This window comes from Brachycentrus maculatus, unplaced genomic scaffold, assembly GCF_059751285.1.
Source record: "Brachycentrus maculatus isolate JH-2025_06_01 unplaced genomic scaffold, ASM5975128v1 h1tg000653l, whole genome shotgun sequence".
Lineage (NCBI taxonomy): Eukaryota > Metazoa > Arthropoda > Insecta > Trichoptera > Brachycentridae > Brachycentrus > Brachycentrus maculatus.
Genome location: NW_028281389.1, coordinates 1,535,741 through 1,552,500, shown reverse-complemented (window position 1 = coordinate 1,552,500; position 16,760 = coordinate 1,535,741). Strand labels below are relative to the sequence as shown.

The window sequence follows — 16,760 nt, the reverse complement described above, 5'->3', positions numbered from 1 at the left end:
TTTATTTTAACATAATTTGCACACAAAAAAGCTGTTTAACAATTTTTATGTCATTTACTCTCGATCCATTGGATTCAAAGTATTAATTCCTTAGTAGAATTTGTGAATGTTACACGTGTAATCTAGCCTATGACGGTCCTAAGCCCCGTAAATGCCCATACTTTTATATTCTTCTTCATCTATATTAAAATGCTAAAAAAATATCAAAAATAACTCCTAATTGAAGATAATCCAGATTTGTGAACAAGTATTTGGACACATTCAAAATGTTGTAAATGAATTTCCGAAAGAAATAACTGCGTCAAAACATTTGCTTACCAGTTCAAAACAATGGTCATGTCTTGATACCCATATTTTATTCCTGCTTACTCTTTGTAACTTAAAATTTGTCTTATTTTTTTCTATTATATATGGGATTAGTGATTATTTCACGAGGCCAGTTTCGTCTATATTCTCAAGTCCCCAGTATAGTACTAGATGTGACATCACCACGTCATCACGTGTCCCGCATGGCGTCCCATGACATCACCGGCTCCGAACAGTCCAACATCGTACCCCCCATTCCCTCGAATAAACCCATTAATCAACCAATAACATGGCTAGTCGATAAATAACCTAAAAATACAATGTATGAATCAAATAGACAAGACACATATGCCCCTTAGAGACAAAGTAAAGAGTTCACGCATTTGTGGAAACATGGGTGTAACATAGTCTGGAAAGGTCGAGAAGGTGATCAACTAGATACTGTTGAAATGCGATTGCTTAGATGGTTAGCAGAGTGTCGCTTGGAGATAACATAAAGAGTTAACGCATTCGTGGAAGCCTGGCTGTAACAGGCACTGATAGTAATGCTGGACAATGAATAACACACACTCTCGGCAACTAGAAACTGCTGAAATGTGAATGCCTCGATGGTCAGCTGGAAAGTCCCTTAGAGACAAAATAAAGAGTTGACGCATTCGTAGAAGCCTGGCTGTAACATGGTCCGGAAAGGTGGAGAAGAATTTTGGAGGACAACTCAGCAAAGACAAGACGGAGTATATGTATCTACCGCTGCCATCCTCCCAATACAATGAAATAGAGAAGCAATACTGTAATACGACTCCTTTAAATATCAAAGGTCACTAATACGTAAGGATGGATGGTTCAAAGCAGATGTAGAAAGGGAAAAGTCTTCCAAAACATTGTCAGACCGAAACTCTTCTATGACTCCGAATGCTGGACTATATATAACACCTACTCTAGGCAACTAGAAACTGCTGAAACACGAATGCTTAGATGGGCAGCTCGAGTGTCCCTTGGAGACAAAATAAAGAGTTCACGGATTCGTGGCCTGGGAGTAACTGACATCAATAGTAAGGTAGAGGAAAGGCAATTGAGATGGTTTGGGCACATAAGACGCGGAGAACCTGATCATATTGTGAACCAGGCGTTCGCCGTGGATCTTCCTCGAAATACATCTAGAGGAAGACTAAAGAATTCATGGATGTTAAAATAAAGAATTCATGGATGCTGCAGAAAGAAAACATGATTCGAAGGCGTGGCCTAGGTGCTGCTGTCCATGATATAAGGACCTACAACCTGAGGTAGAGGAGAGCTGATCCCGACTGAGGTCAATCATCAATCGCTTTATTCTCAGATGAATTCCTAAAAATAAAATTAATTAACAAAATGTTCTGATTTTGTTTGAGATCCTGGTAACTATCTTCCAATTTTGGAATACGTGGGCAGAAAGGCAACCCACTCTACCACAAACATTGTGATTAATAGAGTGTGTCAGTTGGAAGATGGTGTGGGCGTCCATAGAGAATCTGATAACGCCATGTGTTATTATCTTAAATAATACAGATCATACTTTAATTAGAGATTAATAACATGGTTTATGAAATAATCTTATAATCACTCATTATTTATTTATTTATTTATTTCATAGATACATACATTTCTTTTATATGTGTAACGGGTCTTTAGGCATGGCCTGTGTTGAGCCGAAATACTTACATGTTAATACAATTTTAGTTTTATTTTAATTTTATTATTATTGGGTTTTTTAATTTTTAGATTATAGTGAAATCTCTATTTATCGTTCCTCGAATAATCGTTTTCCCGGATGTGTCGTTTAATTCTTCTATCCCGAATTCATTTCGTACAAGATACATCGCATCGATCGTTTCTATCTACCATTTTTCCGCATTTATCGTTTGAATCACGCCGCACATTTGACATATTTTGACTGTTTTTTTGGCATTCTTCTCAAATTTGTTACAATTGACGACAATATTCCAACGTGTGGTATAGAAACTATATAAATCTTGTGTGACTTAAGGTTGACAGATACAGCAGAGGTCGATATTGATGAAGAGTAGCCGCTGCCTGTACTTTTATTTTCAGAAGCATGCACACTCTTTTAAAAATTAAAAGCTTTCTACTACGCACATTCAATAACTGATGCCGAAATAACATTTGCAAAGCCCAAAATATACTATTCATTTATGGAAATAAAACAGTCACAAACAAATATCCATCAAAGATTATTTCGAATGCAAGAAACTTGAATCTTTTTTTGGTTCTGTTAAATAAATACATTTATTTGCATCTAAAATTTGTATTCTTCTTAGAATTTTAACCTAACCATTGGTATGCAGATTGGGACGACGGTATTCTTACTCGATTGTATCTTCTTGTGTATTGACTTTTTAATCCCGCATCCATTGTTTTCCCGCATTCATGGTTTATTTTAGTAGGTCCCTTTAGAAACGATAGATAGAGGTTTCACTGTATATGCTTTACATACAATAGATACAATAACAATTTACAGTATAAAGGTTTATATGTGCAATGTAAATATATACAGTTTAATATTTTAGTCCGCCTCCGCGGTTAACGTGTTTGGTTACCGTGCTAGAGGTCCCGGGTTCGATTCCTATTTGGGGGGTAAAAATAAATATTAGTAATTTTACATTCTAATATTTTTTTATTTATTGTTTCGGCAATCACTTTGTGGTAAGACATGATGAAAAAAAACACTTGTTTTTTACCAGTTGAGTTTACTATGTTTATATTTAGACCAGAAGATGGAAGTTTGCATGCTGTTGTAGTGATTGTCCTGACGAAGAGACGGGTACATCTCGATTGGTTATATACCAATATTACTGACATTTTTGTAAAAATATTAAAAGTATCGTAAAAATGGCTGACCAGAAAGTAAATGCTTTATATATTAAAAATATTGATAATATGCATTCTTACCTATTCCTACCTTATACTTGGAACTATTACCTCGCAAGTCTTTTGTAGGAGTGCAGTTCATGTGAATATTGTTGAAATTATGAGCGTGCATTCCATCTTCCGCGCTCGCCCTGATATTACATACGGTATTGCTGCATTTACAGCGTATGTGTATACCACGCATTGCATTGTTCTCCGAATGACCTAATAGTTATGGGTTACTGTACGCCACAGTTTCCCAAAGTGGTCCATACCATGTAGACCCCTAAGATAAGACTTGGAAGTTAGTGATAGTGACGATGAAATTAGAGTGTTACCGATTTTGAAAACTCGAAGGACGATCCAATTTCGCAAGACCTCGACATACTCCTGTGAATGAAAATGTTATATTTTTTTTTGAAATTCCATTTACAATGATTAAAGAAAACACTTCGTTTTTTACCACTTGAGTTTTATTATAGACTACATGTTTCAGAAGTTAAACTTCCATCATTCAGGTCTGTATAATAACTCTGTAAACGAAGTGTTTTCTTTAATCATTGTAACATGTCTTACCACAAAGTTAATGCCGAAACAATAAATGAAATTCCAGTTATTTTGCAATGCGTATCTTCATCTGTGCGTGTCATGTCAGGTTCTCCTGACGTCGACTATCATTTGAGAGTAATTGTCCTTGTCTTGGGCAGCTCTAAACAGGGTCCTGATCCCCGTCCAATCTCAGAAATCTGTCTTCAGCCCACACCTCGTCGACCCTCTATAAGGTGCAATAGCTCGTGATTCTCTCCTCTCAGCACATGCCCCAGATAGGACACCTTCCGGACCTTGATATCAGTCAGCAACTGTCTTTCTACTCTTGCTCTTTGGAGCACATTTGCATTGCTTACCATATCGGTCCATGGAACGCGTTCTACGATGAAGGCACAATTGGAATGCCTCTAATCGTATCATAATGCTGATCTTGATGGTCCATGATTCCAATCTGTAAAGAAGTACTGACCTAACATAACGCCTTACCATTATTTGCAGATATTTCAGATTGCATTGCCATACATGGATTTGTAATGTGTAACGTTTATATGCAATTTTTTACATGTTTTCATACCAGTATCAATGGATCGTGCGATGAATAACATTTGTCCAGTTATGTACCAGAAACTTTGCACAAATTGTTTAATTTTTCGAGGTAAACAGTACCGTGTCAACTGTCAAAATCACATATCGCTCACTCCTTTCAACAACGTCATATATCAAAAATCGTCAGTTGTGCATGTTTTCAGAATGCCCAGAAAATGTACTATATCCCAGCAAAAGCTGCATATTTTTAACTTAATATTTAAAGTGTTGTTTTTTTTTATTTGAAGAAAAGATATTTTTTAATGATTTTTTTAAATAAACTAAATATTTTTCAAATGGAGAAAAAACCTTCAGGTTTTACCTAAAATGATCTGTTGCACAGTAAAAAGTTCAATAATTTGCTTGATATTTATTTTTAATGCATTTTATTAAATTCTTAAAATTTAAAAACGATCTCCTGAAAAATCAAGTTTTTTTATATATGACGTTGTTGAAAGGAGTGAGCGATATGTAGGTGAAAGAAAATTCAATATTAGCTAGCCAGGGTGTGTATGGATAGCAAAAAAATGACAAGTGGTCCTGGTGAAGGAAAAGTTTGAGAAGCTGTGGTGTATGCTGTTGGCAGTAGTAAAACATTAGATCCCGCTGCTAATCAAGTGGAACGCTGCACCGCTACAGGGTGTTCCTTCGGTAATTGTCACCCACGAGGCCATCGAACTCTCCACAGTTCCCATCACTCAGACGGGAGATGCGTGTGCTAAGGTTACAGAACTAACCAACTTACTAACCGTCACGCAGCTTCCCGCAGGGCTAGGCAGAGAGAATAGTACGCCACACCAATCTGTCTCATTTAGAAAATATGACAACAAGAATATAGCTTTTATTTCTTGAATGTTTTTCGCAGATACTTTGTGGCACATTTTATAAACTTTGAAAAATCAAACAATTTCGTTTTAACCACTTTTTTTTTTATTATTAGTACACTTTTTAACCTACCGGTTTCGACAAGAACCTTGTCATCATCAGGGTTCATTAAATTCTAAAACATCAAAAACATTAAAATACTCAATTACATCCCCTTACCAAAAACATCCACACACTCCGTAAAAAATCCTAAATGTATTTTTTTAATAATATATCATATTGATATATTATTTCGAGAAATAAAAATACTTTGTGTTCTGATCCGCTCACATTTTTATTAACCAACTAGTTTCGGCAACAACCTTCGGAAGAGGGCAACAGGTTGTTGCCGAAACTAGTTGGTTAATAAAAATGTGAGTGGATCAGAACACAAAGTATTTTTATTTCTCGAAATAATATACTTGTTTATTTATCCACGGGATAATTATGGGGGAAATTTGTGGGGAGTCGGGACATTGTTTTCCCTCAATTTGGGGAAAGTGTCCTACATTTTTAAGGAATTCTGAAAATTGATATTGGATTCGCTGGAATCCTACCATCTTGGCATCTCTTTTTCAAGAGATGATTCGCATTTTTCGCGAGTATCACATTACAAAGGGAAATGTTGCATGTTACAATTCAAACACACATGATTGTTTCAAGATGTTAGATCATGCATATTTCATATCATTGCTCTGTATAAAAACCTAAGAAAATAAGAGAGCTCTCATCTCACATATCGCTCACTCCTTTCAAGAACGTCATAAATCAAAAATCGTAAATTTTCAGTTGTGCATGTTTTCGGAATGCCCAGAAAATGTACTTTTTCCCAGCAAAAAATGCATATTTTAAACGTAATATTTACCCGCTACAGGACGGAGAGTGTTGTTTTCGAATTTGAAGAAAAGGTATTGTTTAATGATTTATTTAAATATACTAAATATTTTCAAATGGAGAAAAAACCTTCAGGTTTTACCTAAAAAGATCTGTTGCACAGTAAAAAGTTCAATAAGTGGCTTGATATTTATTTTTAATACATTGTATTATATTTTTAAACTTTAAAAACGTTCTCCTGAAAAATCAAGTTTTTTGATTTATGACGTTCTTGAAAGGAGTGAGCGACATATAAAAAAACTCGACTTTTCAGGATATCGTTTTTAAAGTTTAAGAATATAATAAAATGTGTTAAAAATAAATATCAAGCCACTTATTGAACTTTTTACTGGGCTGCAGATCTTTTTAGGTAAAACCTGAAGGTTTTTTCTCCATTTGAAAAAATATATAGTTTATTTAAAAAAAAGAATTAAACAATACCTTTCTTCAAAATGCAAAAACAACACTTTATCAACAAAAAAATTATCATCGAGATTCTCAAACGATTTTTCTACTCCAAAATGCAACACCAAGCAATTTCAACAAAATTTCAAATATTTGGCAATCAAACATTTCAATTAACTCCCCAAAGAAATAAAAAAATTAGATAATATAAAAATCCTTAAGGAAAAAATTAAAGCTCTATACATTTAAATCTTAAAAAACTATATAAAAAAAAACTATTATATCTTTTATTATATAACATTAAACCACGAGTGTAAGTCCCTTTCCAAGCACAAGAGCACAGACTCTTTTATGGAGAGGCACAGCGAATCGAAATATAAAAGTTCTCCATATGTATAAATGATTCAAATGTATTATGTTATAAATAAAAATGTAAATATATTAAATGAATAAAAAAAAAACACTTTCTGCCCTGTAGCTGGTAAATATTAAGTTAAAAATATGCCGCTTTTGCTTGGATATAGTACATTTTCTGGGCATTCCGAAAACATGCACAACTGAAAATTGACGATTGTTGATATAATATATCTTATGACGTTGTTGAAAGGAGTGAGCTCTCGCCCTTTCCACACTCAATAAAAGTGTTTATTCTGAAACACTCGCTACATTGTTGAAGGCTACCATCAATTTGAGTCAGCTCTTTAACTAAATATTCAATTAAAATTTCATTTGCGAGATGGGAAAGATTCAACGCGGAGTAATTAGGGAGTCGTGACGTCACGCTAGCGTACTACTTTTAATCTCCAAATTATATTTCCGGTAAATACAAACACTTACTTATATGTTTTACAAAGGGTTTTAAATTATCTTTTTAGTTAATATAATAACATGTTTGTGTCGGGCTGTGGTCCCGCGGTTAGTGTCGCGGACTCTTGAGTCAGAGTTTCTAGGTTCGAACCCACTCTGCCACAATTTGATACCTATTTCTAATAATGAGCCGCTTAGGATCACAGAAATAGCATAATATTGAAATATGTTTGTAAATAATTTAAAAAAAAACAAAAATATTAATATTTTTTTTTAATTTATTTATTTTACAAAAAAAATAATAGGTGTTTAAAATATCTTTTTTGTACAACGTTTTGAGTGTGTCCAAATACTTGGTTATAAATCTGGATTATCTCAAATTTTAATAAGCCCAGACTTTCATATTCTTCTTCATCTATGTTGAGATGTCAAAAAAAAAACTCCTAATTGGAGATAATCCAGATTTGTGAACAAGTATTTGGACACACTCAAAATGTTTTATCAAATAATTATTGTAATATGTGTCCTGGGCATAATTCATTAAAAAAATACACATACGGAAAGTTAAAAAAAATACATTCATTCATTCAAACCCTCATCCGCACCTCAATGGTGCCTACGGTACTGCATCATATTAACGCAGTGTTATCTTGATCGTAAATACATGAAGGAAAGGTGATCAGCCCTCCGCTTCAGGAAATATTGAATAGATATTAGAGTGAAAAATCACTTACATTTATTTGACCCCCCCTGGGAATCGAACCCGGGACCTCCAGAACGGTAGCCGAGCGTGCTGACCATTACACTGCGGAGGCGGACAAAAACGAAAATTAGTCGACTTTATCTGATTCGACAGAATTTTCCCGACAACCTATTGACAGCCCTCTGATTGGTTTCGCCTCACCCACTCCAGTGAAGATGCAATCAGCCGGGTGTCGAACCCAGTACCCATGTAACGAGGATAAACTATCCACAACCACTCGCCCACGTGTCAGCGCAGTTCAAGTGACATTTCCGACTATCTTGACAGTTACAATTTTGACATGTCACACGCCATTTGTATTGAATACTTTTGTTTATTTGATTATTTTTATTTATGGTACACATAATTACCTATGTTCATAATTGGGTTTCTCATAACAGTAGTCGTAATAATCGGCCAGTATGTATCATATAAAAAAAACTATTGTACCATTAATTATATAAAACATTAAACCTTGAGTGTAAGTCCCTCTCCAAGCACAAGAGCTCAGTCTCTTTTTTGGAGAGGCACAGCGAATCTAAAACTATAAGTTTGCCATATCGCTCACTCCTTTCAAGAACGTCATAAATCAAAAAACTATATTTTTCAGGAGAACGTTTTTAAAGTTTAAAAATATAACACAATGTTTTAAAAATAAATATCAAGCCACTTATTGAACTTTTTACTGTGCAACAGATCTTTTTAGGTAAAACTTGAAGGTTTTTTCTCCATTTGAAAAATATTTAGTATCTTTAAAAAAATTATTAAACAATACCTTTTCTTCAATATGTAAAAATAACACTTTCTGCCCTGTAGCGGGTAAATATTCAGCTAAAAATATGCCGCTTTTGCTGGGATATAGTAGGTACATTTTCTGTGCATTCCGAAAACATGCACAACTGAAAATTGACGATTTTTGATTTATGACGTTCATGAAAGGACGATCGCTCACGATATGTATAAATGTTTAGAAATTGTATTATGCTGTACTTAAAAATGTAACTATATTAAATAAATAAATAAAAAATAAATAAATATGTAGAGGTCCTCACCAAAAAGTTACATTTCCAACATTGCACAAAAAATCCTTTGAACGCAAATCTGTTCTGTTTCCTGTACTCTATCGAAATCTTAATTAAAGTTGCGACAAAACGTGACCAATCCTGTGTTAAACCAATATGAAATCATTAAATCGCACCAAAACGTAACAATTTTACAAGCTAGAATTCCTGACTATTTTTTTAAAATATTTTTTAACTAACTAACCATCACGCCGCTTCCCCGCAGGGGTAGGCAGAGAGAATCGAACGCCACACCACTCTGTCTTTGCAAACATTCTTTGCCTCTTTTACATTCATGCATCTCCTCATACATACCCGACGATTATTACGACTCCTGACCCGGCCGCTTTCAAGTATTTGACATACCTGATTGTGCCAAGTTTTCCTCGGTCGTCCTCTGCTTCTTTTTCCAACTACATTCGCTCCATAAATTTGTTTAACCGTTCTTTCTTCGCTCATACGCTCCACATGTCCAAACCATATTTTATATTTTAAAATATTTTTTTACTAACATAAATTGTATACATTTATTTAAAGAACAATTTTAAACATATTATTAAAAAAATGCAGAGACCCACCAAGCCACCTTGTGTGTCTTGTCGGTTGAGTTCTTTTTACATACAATTTTTATTGTTTTTAACCATTTAATTACACACACAATGTTAATTGTGTTAGTTGAATTTACACTAAAAAAGAGAAAAAATTAAGAATATAAACTATTTTACAATTTTCATAAAATTAACTCTTGATCATTTACCCATTCCTTTATTTAGACTTAAAATCATTTATGATGAAGATGTTACGTTTAAGCGCGGACTTTCACATATCGCCCACTCCTTTCAAGAACTTCATAAATCAAAAAACTTGATTTTTCAGGAGAATGTTTTTAAAGTTTAAAAATATAATACTATGTATTAAACATAAATATCAAGCCACTTATTGAACTTTTTACTGTGCAACAGATCTTTTTAGGTTAAACCTGAAGGTTTTTTCTCCATTTGCAAAATATTTATTATATTTTAAAAAAATTAAACAATACCTTTTCCTCAAAATGCAAATAGAACACTTTCTGCCTTATAGCGGGTAAATATTAAGTTAAAAATATGCCGCTTTTGCTGGGATATAGTAAATTTTCTGGGCATTCCGAAAATATGCACAATTGAAAAATTACGATTTTTGATATATGACGTTGTTGAAAGGAGTGAGCGATATGTGTGAGGAGATGCGTGAATTTGAAAGAGTATAAGAATATTTGCATCGACAGATTGGTGTGGCATTCTATTGAATCTGCATTCGTCTGCTGGGAAGCGGCGTGATGGTTAGTTAGTTAATATAAACATCGCATACTTGAAAAATCTCCTAAAAAACATTGCACAACCTCTTAAATACATAACTGTCACTCAGCTGTCAGAAAAAGAAAATAAAATTTGAAAATATTCTAGAATGCATTTCAAATTTTGGAACGTTTTCAAATCGGCCGATGCCATTGGCCCCCGTGGGCGCTAAACGACGACACGCGCGAGTTGATTGGTCCATCGGCTGACAGATGGGGCTTTATTATATCATATTATCAACACTTGTGACGTCATCGTCATATTTCCTACACCGAAATGGTGATTGACGACCAATTGTATGGAGGCAAGACAGACCACTGCTCATTTGTATGATATGAGTTATTACAGAAGAGAAAACAATCAATTATATACAGTGTGTCCTTTTTTTAAAAGCTTTTATTAGTGTTTTAGTCCGGCTCCGCAGTGTAATGGTCAACACGCTCGGCTACCGTCCCGTTGGTCCCGCGTTCGATTCCCAGGGGGGGGTCAAATAAACATCAAACTAAAGTGATTTTTCCGCTCTTATATTTATTCAATTTTACCCTGGACTGGTACCTGAAGCGGAGGGCTAATCACCTTTCCTTCATGTGTTAACGATCACGATTACACTGCATATAAATATGATGCAGTGCCTTATGCACCATTGGGGTGCGGATAAGGGTTTAAAGAAAAAAATATTGATGATTCTCTTATATACTAAGGTAGTAGAAAATGATGTTATTTCGACTACGGTTTATTATAAATAAGTATTACTAGGATATGGGGATGAATGGGTAACGAGAGAATGCCTAAGAAAATATATGTGGTGAATGTCAGTGAATGAATAGAACGAGGACGGCCGAAAAAGACTTGGCACCATCAGATCAATCAGAACCTAAAATCTGGTGGTGTCAAAAGTCTGCGTAATCGGAGGGCATATGTGACTAGATGTATAAATGTGAAGGAAGCGAGGAGTGTATGTCAGGACAGAAGAGTGTGGCGTTCCATCCTCTCTGTCTTATTTGTTAATTCAAAAATTACAAAATTGCGACTTAATATTGACTTTTTGAATATTGAAATTACCTACCTAATTTCATATTTGTTATCATCTTCCGTTACAGGGTGGCACCAATCTACCCTTAGTGCGCGTAGAAGGCCGAGGGAGGGCCGGGCCTGGCCTGCGTTGCTGGGCTGCCCCATCGATAGCGGAGGAGCCTTCAGCCTTCCAAGAGGGCGGCGATGCTGCTTCCCTGCAAGACGTCAGCATACTAGGTAAGTGGCAACACATACCCCATAATTTTCCCCATTAATTTGATGTGTGTTTGTGTTCTTATCATTGTGGTGGCACTTATCATACCTTACTCAGTCATGAGTAGTTATAAACTTTAACAAACAAGAAAATCCAAGTTGCCTGCACTGGTAAACTCAGCAGGTTGCAATGAGCAAATGCTGAGAAGTTCCTGTTTGGCCATGACTAGATTATCCCTCCTGTTCCCAACACAGATTAAAAAAAACATATTTAATTAGCTAGAAGAAACAAAAATCCACTAAATGATCTATAAACCTTGAACATAATAAGCAAGGTAAATAATAAATGCAATTCCCATCTAAAAAAATAAAAAAATAAAAAAAACCTAGCAGGTTGTTAGCCCTGCGTACTGAACGCAGGAGAGTCTATACAAAAAACCTTGCTTGTGGATGTTTTTTACTGTCATAGACTTACTCAGTCATGAGTAATTGATCTGTTCCATGTCGCTCACTCCTTTCAAGAACGTCATAAATCAAAAAAGTTGATTTTTCAGGAGAACGTTTTTAAAGTTTAAAAATATAACACAATGTATTAAAAATAAATATCAAGCCACTTATTGAACTTTTTACTGTGCAACAGATCTTTCTAGGTAAAACCTGAAGGTATTTTCTCCATTCGAAAAATATTTATTATATTAAAAAAAAATTAAACAATACCTTTTCTTCAAAATGCAAAAACAACATTTTCTGCCCTGCAGCGGGTAAATATTTAGTTAAAAATATGGCTCTTTTTCTGGGATACAGTACATTTTCTGGGCATTCCGAAAACATGCACAACTGAAAATTGACGATTTTTGATTTATGACGTTCTTGAAAGGAGTGAGCGATGTGTCCGAAGGAGTTTTCTGAAGCGGGATTCTTCTACACATTTAACAAGAGTCTCCTTGCTTACTTTTTAATTTGTTTTTTTTTTTAATGTTTACGCCTTAAATGTTAATTTGTAGTGTATATATTAATTATTGAATAAATTGAATTGAATTAAGCTTAACAAACAAATCCAAGTTGCCTGCACTGGTAAACCTAGCAGGTTGTTAGCCCTGCGTACTGAACGCGGGAGAGTCCATAAAAAACCTTGCTTGTAGATGTTGTTCACTGCCATAGACAATATTACAAGGTGATGTATTCAAAATCATATACCACGTAATTTCAAACAAATAATTCAACGTAGTTTGTCACCCATTCAACGTGTTCACTCATCCGTGATTAGAATGAAAATGAAATGACAAAACAGCAGAAAAACAAATTATTTCACCTGAACTCGTGAATTTCAGTTAAATAAAACGATGTACGATAGATGATTGTTTATTTATTTAAACTTCGTGGACAGAAAATAAATAAGTGCATTGGCGGGCTTACTGCTAAAAAGAAATATCTTCCTACCAACCAAAAACAGACTAGTGATATTGAGCAAATCGCTTGATACCATATATAGCTGTTTGCAATCAGAGGGTAGATAGTACTAGTTTTTACACAATAAAAAAACATAAATTACAAACTATCATTTAACATTTAAAAAAACATAAATTACAAAAGATGATAATAAGGAGGGCAAAGGAAAAAGGTAGTTTAGGGAAGGAGGTAGAGGGAAAAACTAAGGGAGGAGGTTTGATGGACAGTTAGGATTCTAATGATAGATAGTAATGTCTCAGACGTTTCTTAAAAGTTCAATTAAAAAATATATATATTTTTAACTTCATGTAAACAAAATAAATTTATACATTGGCGGACTTATTGGTAAAAAGCAATATCTCTTCCAATCATCCAAAACAGACTAGTGATATTGGTCAAAACGTTTGATACCATATATAGCTGTTTGCAATCAGAGGGTAGATAGTACTTGAACATAAAAAAACATAAATTACAAATTGATATTATAAATTAAATTATAAGGAAGGTAAAAGAAAAAGGGAGTTTGGAAAGGAGGTAGAGGAAAAAAGGTAGGATTCTAATAATAGATTGTAATATCTCGGACGTTTCTTGAGAAGGTGCATTTGTTTACGCGTAGAGGTAATTCATTCCATAGTCTGGCCGTTTGGACCGAGAAGGAATTACTGAAGGATGATGTGTTATGGCGAGGAATGGAGAGTGTTCTTTCTTGGGAAAAACGGAACCATATAGCTTTCTCTCTATTTTCATACTGTTATGATATCGCTCACTCCTTTCAAGAACGTCATAAATCAAAAAACTTGTTTTTTCAGGAGATCGTTTTTAAAGTTTAAAAATATAACACAATGTATTCAAAATAAATATCAAGCCACTTATTGAACTTTTTACTATGCAACAGGTCCTTTTAGGTAAAACCTGAAGGTTTTTTCTCCATTTGAAAAATATTTAGTATATTTAAAAAAAAATAATTTAACACTAATTTTTCTTCAAAATGCAAAAACAATATTTTTTGCTCTGTAGCGGGTAAATATTAAGTTAAAAATATGCCTCTTTTGCTGGGATAAAGTACATTTTCTGGGCATTCCGAAAACATGCACAACTGAAAATTGACGATTTTTGATTTATGACGTTCTTGAAAGGAGTGAGCGATACATTAATGCACTGGTAAATAGAAATTAACTTTGTCAACAAATTCGTGTAAGGGAAATCGTGTCGCCTGAGCAAATATATTTCTTTACTTTATTCATTGGCTGATAATATAATATTTACATTGCGCCCAAATGGGTAAAACGGTACAAGTCTCCGCGGTCTAGCGGTAAACGTCTTGATTGACAACCGTGTTATTGCGGATTCGATATCCGTCGCAAATTATAGACATTTCAATCATTTTGGCCGTGTAGAATTTAGTTTAAATAATTTATTAAAAAAAGATATATTAGAACTTGCAAAAAATGCTGGAATGTGTAATGATGTGTACATTTGATTGTGTAAAACTTAATTATGTATATATATACATATATATATATATATATATATATATATATATATATATATATATATATATATATATATATATATATATATATATATATATATATATATATATATATATATATATATATATATATATATATATATATATATATATATATATATATATATATATATATATATATATATATTTATGTACTTTTTTTTTTGTTAAGTCAAGTATTTATAGTTTATATCAGTGATTATCAAAGTGGTCTATATCGACCCCCAGGGGTCTATGACAACTTGCAAGGGGTCTATGTTTTAATTTGAATTTAAAATATAAATGTATAAAACCTAACATGTGTGGTTCAAAGTGAGTAACACTATATATACCGGCTGTCAAAAATACATTTAAAGTTGATGAATTTGATAAAAATCAAAATCAGGTAAGGAGGGGTCTACGAGATAAAAGAGTTTGGGAACCTCTGGTTTATATTAACACTTTTAATACAACATTTTGAGTGTGTCTAAATACTTGTTCACAAATCTGGATTATCTCCAATTATAGGAGATATTTTTCATATTACTTTTTGACACCTCATCAAAGAAAAGAATAATATAGAAGATAATAGTTTCTGCTCAATAAAAAGCTTATTTTCATCTTAGCAATACATGTCTCTAGTGAAGTTCTAGTGATTCAAGAACAAGGTTTCTAAATTGGTTCATATATATAGAACTTCCAAGAATTTGAGTAGTGTGGTTGTCAATAATGGGTGCACTTGGTGAATGTTACACGTGTGTAAAGTGATCACTTAAACCAGCCGATGACGGTCGTCAGCCACGTAAATGCCCAGACTTCCATATTCTTCTTCATCTTTCATGAGATGTCACAAAATAGTATGAAAATAACTCCTGTAATTGGAGATAATCCAGATTTTGTAAACAAGTATTTGGTCAAACTCAAAATTTTGTAAGAAAAACATCGTGTAAATTCAATATCGGTATAAAAGAACCCAAAATTCTATATTGTTCTTCGTGTATTTTAAAATGTCAAAAAAGTTTTTTTTTTCCATTATTATCATAAATTCAGAAAGTAATCTCACTCCTTTCAACAACGTCATGTACGAAAATCGCTAATTTTCAGTTTTGCATGTTTTCGGAATGTCCAAAAAATGTACTGTATCCCATGAAGCATATTTTTTAATTTAATATTTACCCGCTACAGGGCAGAAAGCGTTATTTTTGCATTTTGAAGAAAAGGTATTGCTTAGTTATTTTTTTAAATATACTAAATATTTTTCAAATGGAGAAAAAACCTTAAGGTTTTACCTAAAAAGCTCTGTTGTACACTAAAAAGTTCAATAAGTGGCTTGATATTTATTTTTAATACATTTCATTATATTCTTAAACTTTAAAAAGGATATCCTGAAAAAACAGTTTTTTTTTATATTGTATATAACGTTGTTGAAAGGAGTGGGCGATATGTTTATTCCAACATTTGATCTCGGTTAGAACATAGGAACATATTACACATGACCCGGTCACGCGTGAACCGTTGGCACAGTACGAACACTCGAGTTAATGCACAAACTGTGGACACATGTTACTGCTATAACATATTCTCCATAGCCTATATACAGCTGATTTATTCGTATATGTAAATTGTCTCTATCGCAGCATCCACAACCATCTGTCATCATCTTTTTGCACTGGACCATAGATGTGCAAAGTGTGGCTCCGGAGTCACATATAAAATAAAAATTGTGACAATTGTTCGCTTGTAACAAGGCGAAACAATTGTCCCAAATTTTATTTGCATGTGTTTTCAATTATAAAACACAATTCAGTAGACTCTGAAAATCAGTGTTTGATTTTCGTAATTAATGCATTTTTTTATTAACATAAATTGTAAACATTTATCTAAATCACAATTTTAAACATATTTTTTAAAAAAATGTAGAGACTTTATGTGACTTGTCGGTGGAGTTCTTTTTTAATACATTTTTCATTGTTTTTTACCAAATATACACACAAAAAAGAGAGAAAAATTAAGAATATAAACATTTTACAATTTTCATAAAATTGACTCTTGATCATTCACCCATTCCTTTATTTTGCCTTTTTTGCATATTTTATTTTGACCTCTAACATCCGTCGGCAACAAATTAAAAATGTTCTGAACGA

At 33.5% G+C, this 16,760-nt stretch overlaps 1 protein-coding gene across 1 annotated transcript in view; it reads left to right on the top strand.

The window, feature by feature from the left end:
• The window catches only part of LOC148300826 (uncharacterized), a 63,850-nt gene that overhangs the window by 34,913 nt on the left and 12,177 nt on the right, over positions 1–16,760 (top strand). Inside the window, exon 5 of the mRNA XM_088274269.1 lies at positions 11,531–11,681. Coding sequence (XP_088130395.1) covers positions 11,531–11,681 — 151 coding nt within the window. The remainder of the gene's footprint in view (positions 1–11,530; positions 11,682–16,760) is intronic.